A 20,153-nucleotide genomic window follows, 5' to 3' on the forward strand; every position below is an offset into this window, starting at 1 on the left:
TACAAGTTCTTGGAAAACGTGTAAAGAAAATGAAAACGCAGTTTTTTTTGGTTATACAATGTTGTCCATTTACACAATGTTTCTAACACATAGCATGTACATACCAAAAATTACACCTGTTACACTCCTTTCTCACTGTACTGATCTGTACAGAGAGGGAAGAGAGGAACTGGATGCGACGCCGGTTTGCTTACAAGTGATCGCGCCGTCATTTGACACTTTCAGTGCCCATTTACCGTGATCCATGATGCACGGCGGTCACGGATATTCCCGGGTGCGTGCCCCCGCGAAAGCAGTATTCCTGGAGGACATCAATGTACGCCCTCTCAGTTTTATCGAGCCATGCTGTAGCCGTAAGTCGGCTATAGTGAGGTTGGCAAGAAGTTAAGGGGGGGCCCCATGCCAAAAATAAAACAAACAAAAAAAAGTGTGGGGTCTCCCCCAAATACATACCGGTATGGATTTTGAGGGAACCCCATAACAATTTTTATTTTTAATGGCGTGGGGTCCCCTCCAAAATCCATAACAGACCCTTATCCGAGCATGCAGCCTGTCAAACTGGTTGCCCCCCCCCCCTAAAAAGGCCGCACTTGATGAAGGCTCCCACCGTTTGAAAGCTCCGCTACCTCCCTCCGCTGTAAACTGCGAAAGCCTTTGTCGGGTATGAACCCTTTTTTCTTCCTGGGTCTGGGTCTAGAGTTAATCATGATTTTGGGTGAATGAGTACTACCCCATACTCTCTGTTTTTTGAGTATTTTTTTTATTTTTTTAGTATGCATGGAGCCTTAAATAGGTTTGATTCTATGATTCTTCTAAAATCATAATTGATCCTTCAAAAACATCATACTTCAGACAATTTCTTGACGTGGTTTGTACAATGCAACTTATGGCTAAATAAAGGAATTACAAAAAAAAAAAATCATACTTCAAGATTGCAACAAGGAAGGTTTTGGGTGTTAATGTGCAGTGATTTTTTTTTTCTCATCAATCCATGAACTGTTGTCTCAGAAACATTGTTGTTCTGCAAATCTGAGATGTTTAGGAATGTAAAAGGTTGTTGTTTTTTAAATAATACTTTTTTTATTATTATGACTTGGACAAATATTAGACAACATTAAAATCTTTAGAGTTTACATAATTTTTCTTCCAACTGTAATGTTGGGGTAATGGGGAGTTCGAGGATTTTAAAGTATGATTAATGGTGGGCTGCAATATAACCCAGGGAAGCCCATTGGTGAAGAATACTGTTGATTATAGGGAAGATGTAAATACTATTATTAATTATTATTATACATGGTTTACTGTATATAGAGTCAACAGTTTGCACTGCGCTTTTACAATAAAAGGGAGACAGTACAGTTGAAATACAATTATTATACCTTTCAAGACGAGATTTAGTAGGGCCCTGCCCATGACAGCTTACAACCTAAAAAGGGAGGGTTGAGTGGTATAAAGTATGATATTTGTGCTTGGATGAGTTGACAGAAGAAAGATTGAAAGAGAAGTTCAGTTATTGGGCAGAAGAAAGATGGGCCCTGAATAGAGGAGTTTGGTGCTTTTAAAGTATAATATACAATTTATTTCAATAATGGGGAGTATTTTTTTCACTGTGTCTGTGTATAGCTGTGTGCGGGCAGCTCACTGTACTGGGGTGAATAGGCAGGTAAGCAACTTTAATGCAGAAGAGACAAAGCATGCCTCTTCTGTATTAAAAGTCCTGCCCCTTTGCCCTTTTTTTGTTTTTTAAAGTTCTATTTTAAAAGAAAACATCAGTGATCACACCAACCTGCATGGCTGCAATATGAGGATTTAAATAACCAAGTAATTTCTTACCTTGAACTCTAGCTCCATGCCTGTAACATGTTCTCCAACCTCAATCTGAGCTAACTTCTGAATATATGTATACAGATTTCTTGCTGGAACTTCTGTGTTCCCACATGCCACAGCTTCAAACAAGGCATCATGGATAAAGCTGTACTGATCTTCTGTCTGTACCATGTAATTTCGCTGTGAGCGCATTAGGGTCACGTGCCCATAAATATCTACTGTTTTTTCATGTTTTATTCTTTCTAGCATTGCATCAATTACTATAAAACACCCAGTTCGCCCAACTCCAGCACTAGAAAAAAAAAAGATCCAACAGTTAATATTAAAGATGAGCAAGGTCAGGTTCACAATGGAATATCATTTTATACTCTTTGAATGAATCCTGTTATGGGTTACTCATTAAGACATGCACAGCTTAGATAGACATTACATTTTTTAGTTTGGAATATTTGTAAAAACCTTTAAAACCTTCAATACTCTGCTCACATATTTAACAATACAAACATTGTTGTGACTGGATTAAATGGGGTATGCTCTAACATTTTACAATTTGTGTTTTCTAACTTTTCTACTCCTCCAAAGCAAAATTGAGCTAGAGCTTTTGTTTTGACTTTTCCTGAACCAAAACTGTTGCAAAGCATCATTCACAGTTCTAAACTGCCATGGTGTTGTCAATAGACCTGCAAATACCTGTGGCTAGGATCCTAGGTATTCTAATAAGTGGTGGCTGCTCAGCTATACAATTGAAAGACAAGCTGAAAAGTAATGAAGCTGTCCGCAGCTGTAAGAATGTTTACACATATGTAATTGTTGTAACCTGCAGATGTCCACCATTGGATGGCAATACATTTTGTCTAAGTGTGGACATTTGTTCCTAACTGCAAGTAATCGCTGGATGAGTGGATACATGCTTACAACCACAGACAGCTCCAGTTCCTTTCAGCCTGTTATTCAGTTATACAGCCTAAGCAGCCATTGTTGTTTGGAACACATGGATCTTTGCTGCTGGTATCTGTAGGTATACTTGCTCCATCATCACAGTTTATGACATGTGAATGAAGCCTAAGAGGCTGAGCTTGCAAAACTTGTGTTTTTTTTCCCCAACCCATCTAACAAGTAAGGCTACATTTAGATGGTGGAATTTTTGCAATAATTAGTCGATTCTTGCCAGCGGTTGTAAACTGGCAGTAATACATGCAGATAGATATTTTAATCAATGCAGGATGTAGCCTGTGTATGCCAGGGTCAGTGTTTCTGCTGAGTTTTGGCTGCACACAAACTGGTCGCAGCTAATCTCCCATTTAGTTCCCAGCCCTAGTACAGAGTGTTATTGTGTTCACAGGTTGCATTTAGCTGCCTCTGAAGGCAGCAAAATAGCCACACATATTTGGCCATCTGAATGTAGCTTAAAAAATATCTGTAAAAATATAATGGAAATTCTCTGGTCTAAACAGTATATGTGGTCAAGATAATCAGCTTAAGGCCCCTATACCTGCAGTGAACAATGATTGGTCCTGCATCAGGAGGATTACATGTTTTTACTCTTCTGAGGAATGCAAGGAATGGAGTTGGATACTCAGGAACTCCGTGGTCTGGCCAGGCTGTAAATTGGAATTGTCGGACCTCTCTCTTTTCAGTTGATCCATTCTGCAGGAACAAAATAGTCTTGTAACTGCTTGCTAAAAAAAAATTTAAATTATCTCTTTACTTGCATTCAAATGTGTATTAAATGTGCAGGGCTAAAAAATTCAATAAAAAGTTCATAAACTGTGATTTTTAAAGTGCAAACAATCTTCAAATCCTCCCAAAATAGCCAAATGGCTCACTCACCAGAAATCCTGGCTGCTCACGCAAGTGCAGCAATAACATGTCCCTCACAAAACAGCATGAGACATGAACACCAGTGAGAGCAGTCACCACACCAACTGTCACCCACATGTAGTGGGCACTCACTCGGCCAAACGTTAAGTAGCAATAAGGCTATTGTGAATTAACCATGCAGGTGTCATCAAGATCCTTCCAATCAAAATATAGGTGTCACAGGGATCCTTCTGACAGCAATACAGGTGTTACAGGGATCCGTCCAACAGTAATGAAGGTCATGCTAATATCCTTCCAATATTCTATGAGGAGCACAGCACAGAGGCTTTCATCCATCATGTCATAAATCATAGGCAAAAGGTGCCATATAATGTAGTATTTAAAGAACTATCAAGGTGCAATGCAGTAAGAGCCTCAAAAAAAACACCTTTTTTTGTAAAAAATTACAAAAAAGCAAATAAAAACATATACCACAAAACGCTAACACTCATATATCGTCACCTCCGACACATCCAGCATGGCAGTGCAGCGCGTCTAGCTGTCCTATGCGTGTTTCACACTAGAGTGTGCCTTTAGTGGCCTCTGGTGGCTGTACCAGTGGCCATGATTATGTAGCCTGGCACTTACAAAATGGTGTTCACACAACTTGCTGTCCGGCACAATTGTGTCAGTGATTCTTCCTGTCCGGCACCATTTTACTGTGGACCAAGCGAGCTAAAACCATACTGCTGTTAGCCAGACCAAAATAGGAAAAAAAGGAATACAATATACAGAGAAAAGGGTCAAGATCCAGCCGATATTTGCATAAATATCCTTAAGGACTCAAAGCGGATTCCATCTTATTGTGGTCCACCCAAATAAGCAAATACATTAATAATTTTCTTACTAACTGCGACAAATGTATCAATAATATCAGACTCCATTATTTAAAATATCCATCATACTCCAAAGTCACGATCAGGGTCCAGCTGAAAAATCTCCAGAAACATTAACCACTTAAGGACCGCCTCCTGCACATTTACATCAGCAGAATGGCACGGTTGGGCACATCAACGTACAGGTACATTGCTCTTTAAGTGCCCAGTCGTGGGTCACGCACGCGCCGCCGCGCTCGCGACCCGGTCCTGAGCTCCATGACTGTGGCCGCGGGACCCGATCGCGGGACACCAGCAGAGCTGAAGAACGGGGAGAGGTATGTGTAAACAAACCTCTCCCCGTGCTTCCTAGTGTGGCTGTCACTGATCGCCTGTTCCCTGTTATAGGGAAAGACGAACAGTGATATCACATGCCAAGCCATGCCCCCAACAGTAAAAAAAACACACACACGTCACACTTAACCACTCCCGCCCCCTAGTGGTCAACCCCTTCACTGCCAGTGTCATTTACACAGGAATCAGTGCATTTAAATAGCACTGATTGAGGTATAAATGACAATGGTCCCAAAAATGTGTCAAAAATGTCCGAAGTGTCCACCATAATGTCGCAGTCACAATAAAAATCGCTGATCACCGCCATTACTAGTAAAAAAAAATATTAATAAAAATGCTATAAACGATGCCCTATTTTGTAAACGCTTTTGCGCAAACCAATCAATAATCGCTAATTGCGTTTTTTTTTTAACCAAAAATATGTAAAAGAATACGTATCGGCCTAAACTGAGGAAAAAAAATGTTTTTTTATATATTTTTGGGGGATATTTATTATAGCAAAAAGTAAAAAATATTGCATTTTTTTTCAAAATTGTCGCTCTATTTTTGTTTATAGTGCAAAAAATAAAAACCGCAGAGGTGATCAAATACCACCAAAAGAAAGCTCTATTTGTGGGAAAAAAGCACACCAATTTTGTTTGGGAGCCACGTCGCATGACCGTGCAATTGTAAGTTAAAGCGACGCAGTGCCGAAGCGCAAAAAGGGGCTTGGCCCTTTGGCTGCAAATTGTTCCGGGGCTTAAGTGGTTAAAAGTGATCTTACTTATCTTACATATTTATTACATATATTATATGTAAAAAGTACATGAAAGCAAAATTTGTTACACCCTCCACCCCTAATTACTCTTATATATTGAAAGTATATAAAAGTAAAGTTTTACACCCTGAAAGCAAGATAGGAACGTATTTAATTATTTTAAAAAATATCAGTAAAAACTACCTAGATGCACAACATGATAATAATACATTCAACTGGTATCAATAAAACAATTGATATCCCAGTCAATGTTATGTCCATGTGAAAAAAAGTTTTTCAGTTCAAACAACCAATACATTTTAGCTTTAGAAATGTCTCTGAATACGAATAGAATATTATAATATATTCAATATATATGTAAGATGAGTAATATGACTTTTAATGTTTCTGGGGATTTTGTAGTCTGGCCCTGATCGTGACTTTGGCATATGATGGATTTTAAAGGGTTTGTTAACCCATGTATCTTACTTTATATAATCCGCTCTAATATGTCCCCCTGTGTGTGTTGTAGAAAAAAAAAAAAAGAAGAAGAAGCCGTATATACCTTATCTGTGAGCGCTGATCAGTGGTCATGTGATGCATCTCTCCTCTCCCCATCTGACAGATGCAGCCAGAGAGGCCCAGATTCCCCCCGTTGATGTCAGTCTGGAAGGGAGGAGTAGGGGAGGAGGAGAGGGCCAGAGAGAGCCAGCGTGCTAAGTGACCGCTGATCAGTGCTCAGATAAATTATATATACGGCTTTTGTTTTATGCAACACACACACAGGGGCACATATCATTAGGAGATAGAGTAGATTATATAAATGAAGACATGATATTAAAGCAGCAGCAGGGGTGGACCCTGACACAGGAGCCGACAGGCAAGGAGGGAAGGGGGAGGACGACACAAGAGGCGAGGCAGCAGGGCTGCGGATGATGGAGACACGCAAACTGACCACGGTGTCAGGGCTCAGCAGCCATAATCACTGTGGTCAGCTTACATAGGGTAGGGGAGAAACTGGTAGGATCAGCCAAGTATTTTAGGTGTTACAGGGGTCCAAATGACACAGAAAAAGCACTGTCATATAACATACTTTAAAGGAGCAGGATACATTTTTTTTTGGGTTAACATACGCTTTAAATAATACAATTGGATATTATTTATACATTTATCGCACTTAGCAAAGTCATGATTAATGTATTTTTTTATTTAGGCAGACCACAATAAGATGGAGTCCGCTATGAGTCGTTAAAGATATGTATGCAAATATCTGATGGGTCCCAACCCTTTTCTCTGTATATTATTTTCCTCTTTTTTTCAATTGTGGTCTGTCCAGCTGCTGTATAGTTTCAACTCGCTTGGTCCACAATAAAATGGCACCGGACAGGATCACCGACAAAATGGCAATCGACAGAAAGTCACGTTGACACCATTTTGTCAGACTATATAATAATGGCCCCAGGTACATCCACTAGAGGCCCCTGAAGACGCACTCTAGTGTGAAGCGCACGTAGGGCAGCTAGACACGCTGCACTGCCATGCTGGAGGTCTCGGGTTGGGCATATATGAGTGTTGGCATTTTGTGGCATATGTTTTTATTTACTTTTTTTTGTCATTTTTGGTTATGTTTTGATGAGGCTCTTACTGTTAGTTTTCTAATAAATACTACACTATATGGCACCTTTTGTCTATAATTTATGACACGTGATGGATGAGAGCCTCTGTGCTGTGCTCTCTGGAGAATATTGAAAGGATGAGGAAAAGGAAAGCACAACCTGCATTATTGTTGGAAGGATCTTTGTGACACCTGCATTGCTGTCGGAAGGATCCCTGTGACACCTTTATTGTGACTGAAAGGATCTCTGTGACGCCTGCATGGTTAATTCACAGTAGCCTTATTGCTGCTTAAAATTTGGGCAGCCAGGATTATTGGTGAGTGAGACATTTGGCCATTTTGGGAGGATTTGAAGACTGTTCAATTTTATACACATTCTTTCCATGAAGATATAGATATCTATATCTCTCTATTATACATACACACACAAAGTATCTCACAAAAATGAGTACCCCCCTCGCATTTTTGTAAATATTTTATTATATCTTTTCATGCGACAACACTGAAGAAATTACACTTGCTACAAAGGAAAGTAGTGAGTGTACAGCTTGTATAACAGTGTAAATTTGCTGTCCCCTTAAAATAACTCAACACACAGCCATTAATGTCGAAACTGCTGGAAACAAAAGTGAGTACAACCCTAAGTGAAAACGTCCAAATGGGAGGAAAGTCCATTCATTTTGAACGCGGCTCCACGTAGCCGGGACTAGTGAAGGAAGTCAATGTCGCCGCGGAGATTGACACGTTGCTGGCCCCGTCACCTGGTATGGACCTAAAGGGGAAGCTCTACGCCAAAAAAACGGCGTGGGGGTCCCCCCAAAGGTCCATATCAGACACTTATCGGAGCACGTAGCCCGGCCGGTCAGGAAAGGGGGTGGGGACGAGCAAGCGCCCCCCTCCTGAGCCGTACCAGGCCGCGTGCCCTCAACATGGGGGGTGCTTTGGGGAAAGGGGCCCTGCGGCCCCCCACCCCAAAGCACCTTGTCCCCATTTTGATGAGGACAAGGGCCTCTTCCCGACAACCCTGGCCGTTGGTCTGCAGGCGGGGGGCTTATCGGAATCCAGGAGCCCCCTTTAATAAGGGGGCCCCCAGATACCGGCCCCCCACCCTATGTGAATGAGTATGGGGTACAATGTACCCCTACCCATTCACCTGGTGAAAAAAATGTAAAATAAAAAACACCACACAAGGGTTTAAAATAATTTACTGCACAGCTCCGGGGGTTTTCTTCTGTCTTGGGGGGTCTTCTCGCCGGACTCCTCCGCTATCTTCTGTTAGCTCTTTTACTAGTGGAGGAGCCCGGCTTTCTTCTTCGTCGCCACCCGGGGGTCTTCTTCCGACTTCGGGGGTCTTGTCCCCCTCTTCGGTTCTTCTTGCCGGGCCGCCGCTTTCTTCCTTTAGCTCTTTAACTAGAGGTGGCCCGGTCTTCTATCGCCGCCGCCTCTTCTTCTGACTTTGGGGGTCTTGTCCCCCTCTTCGGTTCTTCTTGCCGGGCCTCCTCTCCTTCTTCCAGCTCTTTTACTAGCGGTAAACTAGTGGCTTGACCAAGTCTGATCATGTGTACGCGGCATAAGAAGGGAAAAGCGGACATCTTTTTACACCCACCGGAGTTTTGCATTTTACACGTATTTATAACAGTAAAGTGAGTTTATATAGTGAAATACAATACTTAGAGACCCGTCTGACTGGTTAGATGTTGAATTTTAAATTCTGTCAGATTACTAAACCTGTGAGGTGAGCAGGGATGCTGTTGCTTTTAAAATTCAACATCTAACCAGTCAGACGGAGTTGTAAGTACTGTATTTCACTATATAAACTCACTTTACTGTTATAAATACGTGTAAAATGCAAAACTTAGGTGGTGTAATTCCGCTTTCCCCCTTCTTAGTGTATCTTTACTGTGGACGACTGTGGGGGTTAGCAAGATGGCAGCGACGAAACGTCACTTTCGTAGCAAACTGCGATGGGTCGCCAAATATGTTGTTACATGGGCACCATTATTTTCCAGCACTGCCTTAACCCTCTTGGGCACAAAGTTCACCAGAGCTTCACAGGTAGGCACTGGAGTCCTCTTCCACTCCTCCATGACATCACAAAGCTGGTGGATGTTCGAGACCTTGCGCTCCTCCACCTTCCGTTTAAGGATGTCCCACAGAGGCTCAATAGTGTTTAGGTCTGGAGACATGCTTGGCCAGTCCATCACCTTTGCCCTCAGCTTATTTAGCAAGGCAGTGGTCATCTTGGAGGTGTTTTTGGGGTCATGTTGAAACACTGTTGGAATACTGTTCTGCGGCCCAGTCTCTGAAGCGAGGGGATAATGCTCTGCTTTTGTATGTCACAGTACATGTTGGCATCCATGGTTCCCTCAATGACACTCCCATCACCATCCTTGACTGTAGGCAAGACACACTTGTCTTTGTACTCCTCATCTAGTTTCTGCTAGACCTGCTTGACACCATCTGAACCAAATAAGCTCATCTTGGTCTCACCAGACCATAGGACATGGTTCCAGTAATCCATCCCCTTAGTCTGTCTTCAGCAAACTGTTTGTGGGCTTTGTGCATCATCTTTAGAAGAGGCTTCCTTCTGGGACAACAACCATGCCCGACCAATTTGATGCAGTGTGTGGTGTATGGTCTGAGCACTGTCTGGCTGACCCCCCTACCCCTTCAATCTCTGAAGCAATGCTGGGAGCACTCATAGGTCTATTTGCCAAAGACAACCTCTGGATATGACGCCGAGCACGTGCACTCAACTACTTTGGTCAGCCATGGTGAGGCCTTTCCTGAGTGAAACCTGTCCTGTTAAACCACTGTATGGTCCTAGCCACAGTGCTGCAGCTCAGTTTCAGGGCCTTGGCAATCTTCTTATAGCCTATGCCATCTTTATGTAGAGAAACAATTCTTTTTTTCAGATCCTCAGAGAGTTCTTTGCCATGAGGTGCCATGTTGAACTTCCAGTGACCAGTATGAGAGCAATAACACCAAATTTTACACGCCTGCTCCCCATTCACACCTAAGACCATGTAACATGTGCCAGATGACACAGGGAAGGGAAAATGGCTAATTGGGAGCAATCTGGACATTTTCACTTAGGGGTGTCCTCACTTTTTTTGCCAGCGTTTCAGACATGAATGGCTGTGTGTTGAGTTATTTTGAGGGATCAGCAAATTTACACTGTTTTACAAGCTGTACACTCACTACTTTACATTGTAGCAAAGTGTCATTTCTTCAGTGTTGTCGTATGAAAAAAGATATAATAAAATATTTACAAAAATGTGTGTGTGTATAACATTATACATACACACACACACACACACACTATATCAGCAGCTGTGTATTTAGCACAAAAAAATTTTGTTGTACATTTCCTTGCATTCAAACTTACCTTATGAAGGGAGAAAGTTCGTACACAAAATGTTGCTAATTCAATGGTGTCTAATAGGGTTACTTGAATAATTCCATATGTGTCTGCACCTCGAGTTGGCCAATACTGGTCACATTTAATCTATAAAAAAAATAAAAAATTGAAGTGTATTGTAACACATTAAACACCTTCTAGTTCAATCTTCATCCTCCTATATTAGTGACGGCAAACTTTGGCACCCCAGATGTTTTGAAACTACATTTCCCACAATGCCCATGCACGCTGCAGTGTAGTTGAGCATCATAGAAAAAGTAGTTCCAAGACATCTGGGGTGCCAAGGTTCGCCATCACTGTCCTGTACATTTCATCTTACCTACCAAAAACTGCCTATGCAGGTAAGGGGCATCTCTAGATAAAAACAAACTCTGCAGCTTTGACCAAAGTTGGATAATGCCCTTGCTCCTACCTCATGAAGCCTGACTAAAAAACTCCTTGAGATCGCTTCATCCTGTCCTGCCTTAATGTTAGGATGTTGCTAAGAGTCTCCTAGCTCTTACTGTTTACCTCCACTATCCCAGGAGCAAGCTCTCTCTATGAACCCCCCACTCTCTCCCCCCTGACACAGTAGAAAGTTAAGTTTAATTCTCTTTTTTCTTTACTTTTCTTTTTAATGTCACATATGAGAGCAAAAAGTCTCTGAAGTGTCTCTCACGGCTAAGAACTTGGGGAAATGTAGCAGAAAGTAGAACTCCAGGACCGCTGGCACAGTCTATTTTCCTTGGGCTTGCAGGTCTGTCTGTGTTGCCCTGACTCAATTTCTAGGGTGTAGGTGCTGAGTCTGTACAGGCCCAGTGTCTGCCTTTGGGATCTTGTAGCATCCCCAGGTATGGGGTCTGATATTGTGGGGCTTTTCACTCAGTGGTAGTGCATTTCAGTCAGTTCACAGTCCACTTCAGAAATGTGGATTAAGGCCTTGCTGGCCCACTTAATAAAACAGAAAAATTGCACACATAAAATCAGTTTCCCATGCGGGGGAGTTTCCACCATCAACATGAACATAAATGACGTTCAGCCTTGTGGCTCTCGCTAGCAGCACTGCTTAGGCCTTTTGCCTTCAGACCATGTAACACAGCACCTCAGTGCTCCTGTACAAGCTCTGTACCTTGTCTCTTTTCCAGCTCCTTCCTGCATTGTCACTGACTGCACCGGCACTTTGCAGACATTAATGGTCTGGCTGCCCCTTGCAGCATCTCTGACTCCTGGAGAAGGATTGGGGTCCTCCTGACCTCTATGCAGAGACCTCCTATCTCTCGGTAGAGCCCTGAACTGTGGTCAGGTCCTAGATTATAAGGGTTGTGAACACCTGCTGATCTCAGGCAAGATCCAGACACAGAATTGAAGACTCCCAAGTCACTTTAAAGTCTCTGATGTTCAAAAATTTGGAAATTATAAAACCTAGAGAAAGATAAAAAACACCTTTCTACACTCAGAACTGACATTCTGGAGCCCCTCAAACTTTATTTGAGAACCCTGTGTTGTTTTCTCTTACATTTTAACAATGGCATGGCCTCAAACACAGGGCTAGCTTGTAGTCTGTTTGCAGTGACTGGAAAGAAGTTTGTTTTTGAGAGTTCAGACATATTTTTCTTAGGCATTGCTCATTATGTCCTATGGGATTTTTTTCCAGGCTGTATTGTAAAGAGTTTCGGATGGACAAGGTGCTGAAGAGTTGCTGCAAGCTGAATGGTTTGGACTGGTAAGGTTTTATGGTGGAATGAGTTGGGTCTGCTGTAGGAGGAGTTCTGCCCTCCCCTCTGCTGCTGACTGCTGAGAAGGGGAGGGGGCTAAGACAAGCCTCTCTGTGGCTGCAGAGAGAAGCGCAGGATTCTGCGGAGGAGTTCTGTACTGCTAACTGCTGAGAGGTGGTGGTGGAGATGACGGAGTGCTGCAGCAGCAGGATAGATGTGAGGGCCACATGAAATGGCCTGGAGGGCCTTGTGTTTGACACATGTGACAGATGGTATGCCTTGTTTTTGAGGGCCTTGGGGCGTGCATCGTGGTGATCGGTGCTGTGGCGTATCAGTCTGACACACTGCTACACCGATCTAGGCAAAGAGTCTCTGATCACACTGTAAACAGGAAAAGACATTTATCGGCTTTTCCAGACTGACAGATGTGAGTAGCGGAGAGCCGATCGGTGGCTCTGCTGACAGGGGGGGGGGTTTGTGCTGATTGTTTATTAGCGCAGCCCCCTGTGAATGCCCACACTGGACCACCAGACAAGCTGCCAGGATAACCAGGGAAACCCCCAACACATGGATGGCCAGGTATAGCCCTCATGGCCACCACAATGTGCCCAATATATGCCAATCAGTGCCCACAAATGGTGCCAGTCCCTGCCCATTATGAATGCCTGCCAAATCAGTGATGCCCAGCAGTGCCACCCATTAGTGTCACCCAGTGTCCATCATTGCCACCTATCAGTGCCACCCATAAGTAGCCATCAGTACCGCCTATCAGTGCCCATCAATGCCGCCTATGAGTGCCCACAAGTGCCGCCTATCAATGACCATCAGTATTGCTTTGCAGTGGAACCTATCAGTGCCCATCAGTGCCGCCTCACTGGTGCCACCTCATCAGTGCTGTCTTATCAGTGCCCATCAGTGCAGCCTCATCAGTGCCCGTCATTGAAGGAGAAAACGTACTTATTTACAAAAATTAACAGAAACAAATAAAAACTTTTTTTCTAAATTTGCGTTTTTTTTTATTTGTTGCACAAAAAATAAAAACCCCAGAGGTGATAAAAATAGGATTTTTATAACAGCTTACTTGTAAAATCCTTTTCTTTGAAGTACATCACAGGACACACTGGCATAGTAGTTACCATGTGGGTTATAGGCCACTTTCAGGTGATGGACACTGGCACGCCCTTAGATAAAAAGTGCACTCCCTATATAACCCCTCCCACTACTGGGAGTACCTCAGTTTTGTAGCAAAGCAATACACGTGTATACCACAAGAAGGGAGGGACCTCTGTGTCCTGTGATGTACTTCAAAGAAAAGGATTTTACAGGTAAGCTGTTATAAAAATCCTATTTTATCATCGTACATCACGGGACACAAAGCCATAGTAGTTACTATGTGGGATGTCCCATAGCAATGGCAACTGAAGTGAGGGAGACACAACAAAAGAAGGGCACCAAGAGACAAGAGGACTTATACTGCAGCCTGCAGTACTCTGCGCCCAATATTCTCATGACCTTTTACATCTATTTAGTTGAATCTGGTAAGTTGCGGTCTTGCAGATCTGAGCCATGAATGGTTGGTGATGCACTGCCCAAAAAGTACTGACAGCCCTGGGGGAGTGCACTTTAATATGAAAAGGAGGAATTTTCCTCTTTAAACCATAAGCTTGAACAATCACTTGACATATCCATTTGGAAATAGTAGATTTCGATGCTGCCTGTCCTCTTTTAGGACCGTCTGGCAATACAAACAAAACATCTGTTTTACGAATCTGAGTGGTCACTTTCAAATAGACCTTGACTGCTCTCACCACATCAAGAGACTGTAGTGACCTCTATATTCCACAGAATGAGGTTCTGGAAAAAATTAAGGCAGAACAATATCCTGGTTTAAATGAAAACCTACCTTCGGTAGGAATTTAGGATGAGGCCGAAATACAAGCTTATCCTTATGAATAATCAAATATGGCTCTTTACAAGAAAGAGTTGCCAACTCTGATACTCTTCTTGCAGAAGATATGGCAACCAAGAAAATTATTTTCCTCATCAATAGGACTAAGGGAATATCTTGTATTGGCTCAAAAGGCTGTTTTTGTAATGCTCACAGGACTAAATCTAAGTCCCAAGGGTTCAGAGGTGGCCTAACTGGAGGATTAATCCGTGGTCATTGAAAAAACACAGATAAGGCCGACACCTGGCCTTTAATAGCACTCATGGCCAGCTTCATTTCTAATACCATCTGTAGTAATTCAAGGATCCTACCTATGACATATTTCCTGGTGTGCCAACCCCTGAATTCACACCAAGAGACATATGCCTTCCAGACTCCATAGTATATGACTCTGGAGGCTGGCTTCCTAGCATTAACCAAAGTAGAAACTACTGAAGCTGACACCCCACGGTCTTTCAGAATGTGGGTCTTAATAGCCAAACCATTACATTTAGCGTTTGTAAGGTAGGATGGAACACCAGACCTTGCGAGAGAAGATCTGGCCATAGTGGTAGGGTCCAAAGTTCTCTTACTGCCATCTTTATGATCTTGGCAAACCAAGATCTCCTGGGCCACAAGAATCACCTCCTTCCCTTCTTGCTTGATCATGTGAGGAAGGCACGGAAGAAGCAGAACAGGAGGGAACGCATAGATCAGTGAAAACTGATCCCATGGAAAAACCAAGGCATCTGTTCCATATGCCAACAGATCCCTTGTCCTTGACACAGAGTTGTCGATCTTGTTGTTGAACCTGGACACAAACAGATCCACGTCCGGGACTCCCCATCTTTGTCATATTGAAAAAAAGATGTCGGGTGAAGGGACCATTCTCCCGGAAACAATTGTTGGCAACTCAAGTAGTCCACCTGCCAATTCTCTATGCCTGGAATGAAAATCGCTGATAGGCAAAGAATGTTTTCTGCCCAAGATAGAACATGATTCACCTCTCTCTGGGCTGCACGACTTCTCATGCCCCCTTGGTGATTGATATAGGCCACTGCCGTGGCATTGTCAGATTGGATCCTGACAGTACAATTCTGTAGTCTGAGCGCTCAAGCCTCTAGGGCCAGACATACTACCTGAATTGCTAGAATGTTGATGGGCAAGGTCCTCTCTGATTTGGACCATTTCCCTAGGACAGATGCTTCTTCCAGGACTGCTCCCCAGCCCAGAATGCTGGCATATGTCATTACCACCTTTCAGGTAACTGGTAGAAAGGATTTTCCTTGAAGATTCCTGGATATCAACCACCAATTGGAGGCTCTGACGCACTTCGGGGGATAAACGCATTGGGAAGTCCAGAGCTCTGACCTTCTTGTTCCAAGTTGACATAATACTGTTTTGCAGCAGTCTTGAATGAAACTGCGCATAAGGAACGGCCTCAAAAGAAGCCACCATCTTTCCCAATAACTTCATGCAAAGCCGTTTTGACCAACTGAATCAGTTCCCTTATGGAACTGATCCTTTCCTGGGGCAAAAACACCTTCTTCTGAACTATCTATGATCAGCCCCAAGTACTGCAATCTCCTTGATGGTTTTATGGAGGATTTCTCTAGGTAGCTGACTGCGGTGACCAAACTTTGGTTTAAGCGGGTTACTGACTGATCTATCAAGATCTATCATCTAAGTAGGCTAGTATCGTTATACCTTGAGCCCTTAACCTGGCTAAAGGAGGGACCAGGATCTTTGTAAACACTCGAGTTGCAGTAGCTAGACCGAAAGGCAGCGCTACAAACTGAAAATTAAGATTTTCTACCTCGAAGCGCAGAAATTTCTGGTGAGCGGGGAAAATTGTCACATGGAGATAAGCATCCTTGATGTCGATTTACGCCAGAAATTCTCCCCCTTGTAGGATGGAGACTACTGATTGGATTGACTTTGAGATCTAAAATGGGTCTGACATCCCCGTTTGCTTTTGGTACCATGAAAAGGTTTGAATAAAACCCTAATCCTCGCTCTTCCAAGAGGACCACCGTTATCACTCTTTGAGACAAGAGATGATCCAAAGCTAGAAAGAGACTTCTTTTTTACTGGATCTCTGGGAACATTTGATCTGAGAAAACGGGGAGATGGGAATTCTCAGAACTCTAGTTTGTAAGCTAGAGAAATTGAGGAAGCCACCCATCTGTCTTGACATTGTTCCTGCCAGACCCTTGAAAACTGTAGAAGCCTTCCCCCCACTCGAGTGAGCGGGGGGGGGGCACTCCTTCATAAAGGGGGCTTTAGTATTTTGTTGGTTTCCTGCCCCAGGTCCTCTTTTGGTCCTGGGACTGACCCTGAGGTTTACCTCTTGAACCTGATGGTGCAGGCCATTGTGACTGCCTGAAAGATGATGCCGCTGGCACTGGAGAAGAAGCACACTTAAAAGAAAAACTCTTAAACTTCTTTTTAACAGGTAAAAGGGAACTTTTCCCATTAGAAATTCTTTGGATATACTTATCCAGATTGTCTCCACATAACTGTTCACCATGAAATGGGAAACTGGCCAAGAGTTTTTTGCATGGCGCTTCGGCTGACAAATTTTTCAACCATAGGATTCTACGCACATACACCAGCCCTAGCATGAGCTGTCAGGCCCAGAGAATAGAATCTTTCATAGCGTCTACAGTGAAATACAATGCTTCTGATATACAGGCCAAATCCTGGGCCTGCTGGTCAGGAATAACCTTGAGTACCTCTACAAACTGGTCCTTTAATGTCAGGTACTCGCCAAAGCCGAAGTGCTGAGAGCGGCTTCCCTTGCAGCTGGGTGCATAGTACCCCTGAGGGTGGAACAGTAGGTACAGGGCACGGAGAGGCACGGGTTGCCAGCAGGTGACTAGTATGCAGAAGGTCTTCTGAGGGAAGAGATGCCCATGCAGATGATCTCGGAACTGGTAGAAGTAAATGCCTGCCAGGGGTTCTAACACCTGGAGTGAAGGCCGAGGGTCAAACACAGGTATCAGTCCGTGAGACAGAGGATATTCCAGAGGCAGGCCGATGGTCAAACACAGGTATCAGTCCGTGAGACAAAGGATATTCCAGAGGCAGGCGGAGGGTCAAACACAGGTAACAGTCCGTGAGCCAGCAAGGCTAAGTGCAGAAAACAGAGGATATTCCAGAGGCAGGCCGAGGGTCAAACATGGGTATCAGTCCGGGAGTAAGCAAGGCTACAAGCAGGAAGTCCGTTTAACAAGTCAGGGGTCAGATCAGGAGAGAATCAGAGTAGTCTTCAAGCAATCCGGGTCACAACAGGAAGTGGTCAACAGGAACAGGAAACAGGAACACAGGTGAGCTGAGGAGACAAACCAGCAAAGACACAGAGCACATTGATGCTATTTATAGGCCTGTCAGGCCAATCAGGTAAGGCCCATAGCCGTGTGCATAGGTGTGCACATGCGCGTACGACATTGTTGTCATTGCTGACATTGTTGACGTCGTTGTGCAGCTCTTCCCCGCAGGCGCACGGGGAAGTGCCGATGTTGAAGTCTGGAGATTCTCTGACAGTGCCCCCCCCCCCAAGGGGCAGCCTCCGGATGCCCAATCTGGCTGGTAGCTTGGGGTGTCTCCGGTGAAAATCCTGTATCAGGCGAGGAGCGTGGATGTTACTGGAGGGTTCCCAAGAACTGTCTTCAGGGGGATACCCTTTCCATTTTACCAGGTATTGGGTCTGTCTTCCCCTTCTTCGACAGTCCGTTATGGCTTCCACCTCGAATTCTTCCTCACCTTCGACTTTGACGGGTGGAGGTGGTGCCACTTGTCTTCCGGTGAAAGAACTTGGAATTACTGGTTTTAATAGGGAAGCATGGAATACCGGGTGAATTTTGTACGAACTAGGAAGCGCCAGTTCAAAAGCTACTGGGTTTACCACCCTTTTGATCTCGAAGGGGCCAATGAACTTGGGACCGAGCTTCCGTGACGGGTATGGCAATCTCAGGTTGGCAGAAGATAACCAAACCTTATCCCCGATCTTGAAACTTGGGCAACTCCTTCTTCCTCTATTGTAGTACACCTCATAGTCTCTTTGAGCCTTCTTCATGGCCTCCTGAATCTGTAGGAAATTGTCCTGAATTGACTTTACCCGTTCTTGAACTGCAGGAACGGAGACTTCAGGGATGGAATCTGGCAAGAAAGAAGGGTGGTAGCCATAGTTTGCCCAAAATGGAGTTTGGTTGGTAGCGGAATGTACAGAGTTATTATAGGCAAATTCCGCGCAGGGCAGGAGAGAAGACCAATCGTCTTGGGAGCAGGAGCAAAAGCAATGGAGGTATTGCTCTAACGTTTGATTCGTCCTTTCTGTTTGCCCGTTGCTTTGCGGATGGTATGCAGAAGATAGAGAGGTCTTGATCTCCAGTGCCTTGCAGAGATTCTTCCAAAATTTGGAGGTGAACTGAATTCCCCTATCAGACACGATATTGGAGGGGACACCATGTAGCCTCACGACTTCCTTGATGAAAATACTTGTTGTAGCCGCAGCAGAGGGAGTCCCACACATGGGTAGGAAGTGTGTCATCTTCGAGAGGCGATCTACTACTACTAGGATCGTGGTAATCTTGTCTGAAGATGGCAGATCCACAATAAAATCCATAGAGATCTCTCTCCAGGGACGTTCGGGAACAGGTAAGGATCTCAAAAGTCCCCATGCTTTGGTGTTAGCCCCCTTATTTCGTTGGCAGATAATACAAGACTGGACATAGTTCCTGCAATCCTTCCTCCAACCCGGCCACTAGAAGGAACGATAGATCAAATCAGCAGTCTTCTGGACCCCAAAATGTCCTGCCATCTTATGATCGTGAAAGGTCTGCATAATCCGGAGCCTTACAGAGGGAGGAATGAATATCTTGCTGTGTGCCCATAGTAAACCATGTTTCTTTTCTAGGGAGGATGCTGTAGTTTCGGAAATTTGATCAGTGACTTGTTTAATGGCTGATTCTAGGTCTGGCTGGATGATTTGGAGGAAGTTGTGTGGAGACAGAATAGTTGCAGGTTCAGATGGTTCTTCTGCTTCTGGAAACATTCGGGAGAGTGCGTCCGCTTTTCCATTTTTGGAACCGGGGCGGTAGGTGATGTGGAAATTAAACCTGGAGAAAAAGAAGGCCCAGCGTGCTTGTCGGGGTCTGAGGCGTTTGGCAGCTCTGAGGTACTCCAGGTTCCTGTGGTCTGTGAAGATCATGATGGGTTGAGACTCACCCTCCAATAGATACCTCCACTCTTCCAGGGCGAATTTTATAGCGAGAAGTTCTCGGTTCCCGACATCGTAATTCCTCTCTGGAGGGCTGAGTTTCCGGGAGGCGAAGGCGACTGGGTGAAGGAGAGCCTTCGGGCCACTCCTTTGGGAAAGAATCGCCCCTGCTGCGGATTCGGAGGCGTCTACCTCCAATACATAAGAAAGACTTGGGTCGGGATGCCGGAGGATAGGTGCTGATGTGAAAAGTCTCTTTAGTTCATCAAAAGCTTCTTGGGCTTGCTGAGACCACTGGAATTTAACTTGCTGACGGGTTAGTTGAGTAATAGGGGAAATGATCGTGGAGAATCCCTGAATAAACCTGCGATAAAAGTTGGCAAAGCCAACAAATCGCTGAACAGATCTCTTGTCTGTGGGTGCTGGCCATTCTTGGATAGCTTTGACCTTTTGTGGGTCCATTGAGATTCCCCCTGTGGTGATGATGAACCCGAGGAATTGGATAGTGTCTCTTTCAAACTCACATTTCTCTCCTTTTAGGTAGAGCCCGTGCTCTCTGAGGATGAGGAGGACCTTCCTGACGTGTGTTCGGTGTGTTTCTAGTGAGTTGGAGAAAATCAAAATATCGTCAAGATACACAATTACAAAGTTGTCTAGATACTCACGAAATACATCGTTGACGA

At 44.1% G+C, this 20,153-nt stretch overlaps 1 protein-coding gene across 23 annotated transcripts in view; it reads right to left on the reverse strand.

Annotated features, from left to right (window-relative positions):
* Positions 1 to 20,153, reverse strand: part of PTPRS (protein tyrosine phosphatase receptor type S) — a 733,740-nt gene that overhangs the window by 81,403 nt on the left and 632,184 nt on the right. For all 23 annotated transcript variants that reach the window (XM_077475694.1, XM_077475692.1, XM_077475693.1 and 20 more), the window contains 3 exons: positions 10,596 to 10,715; positions 3,320 to 3,474; positions 1,834 to 2,119 (listed from right to left, as the gene is read on the reverse strand). In XM_077475694.1, the coding sequence (XP_077331820.1) occupies positions 1,834 to 2,119; positions 3,320 to 3,474; positions 10,596 to 10,715 (561 nt within the window). The remainder of the gene's footprint in view (positions 1 to 1,833; positions 2,120 to 3,319; positions 3,475 to 10,595; positions 10,716 to 20,153) is intronic.

The sequence above is a fragment of the Lithobates pipiens genome, unplaced genomic scaffold (genome assembly GCF_037356315.1).
Source record: "Lithobates pipiens isolate NorthernLeopardFrog02 unplaced genomic scaffold, aLitPip1_a1.2 Scaffold_13, whole genome shotgun sequence".
Classification (NCBI taxonomy): Eukaryota; Metazoa; Chordata; class Amphibia; order Anura; family Ranidae; genus Lithobates; species Lithobates pipiens.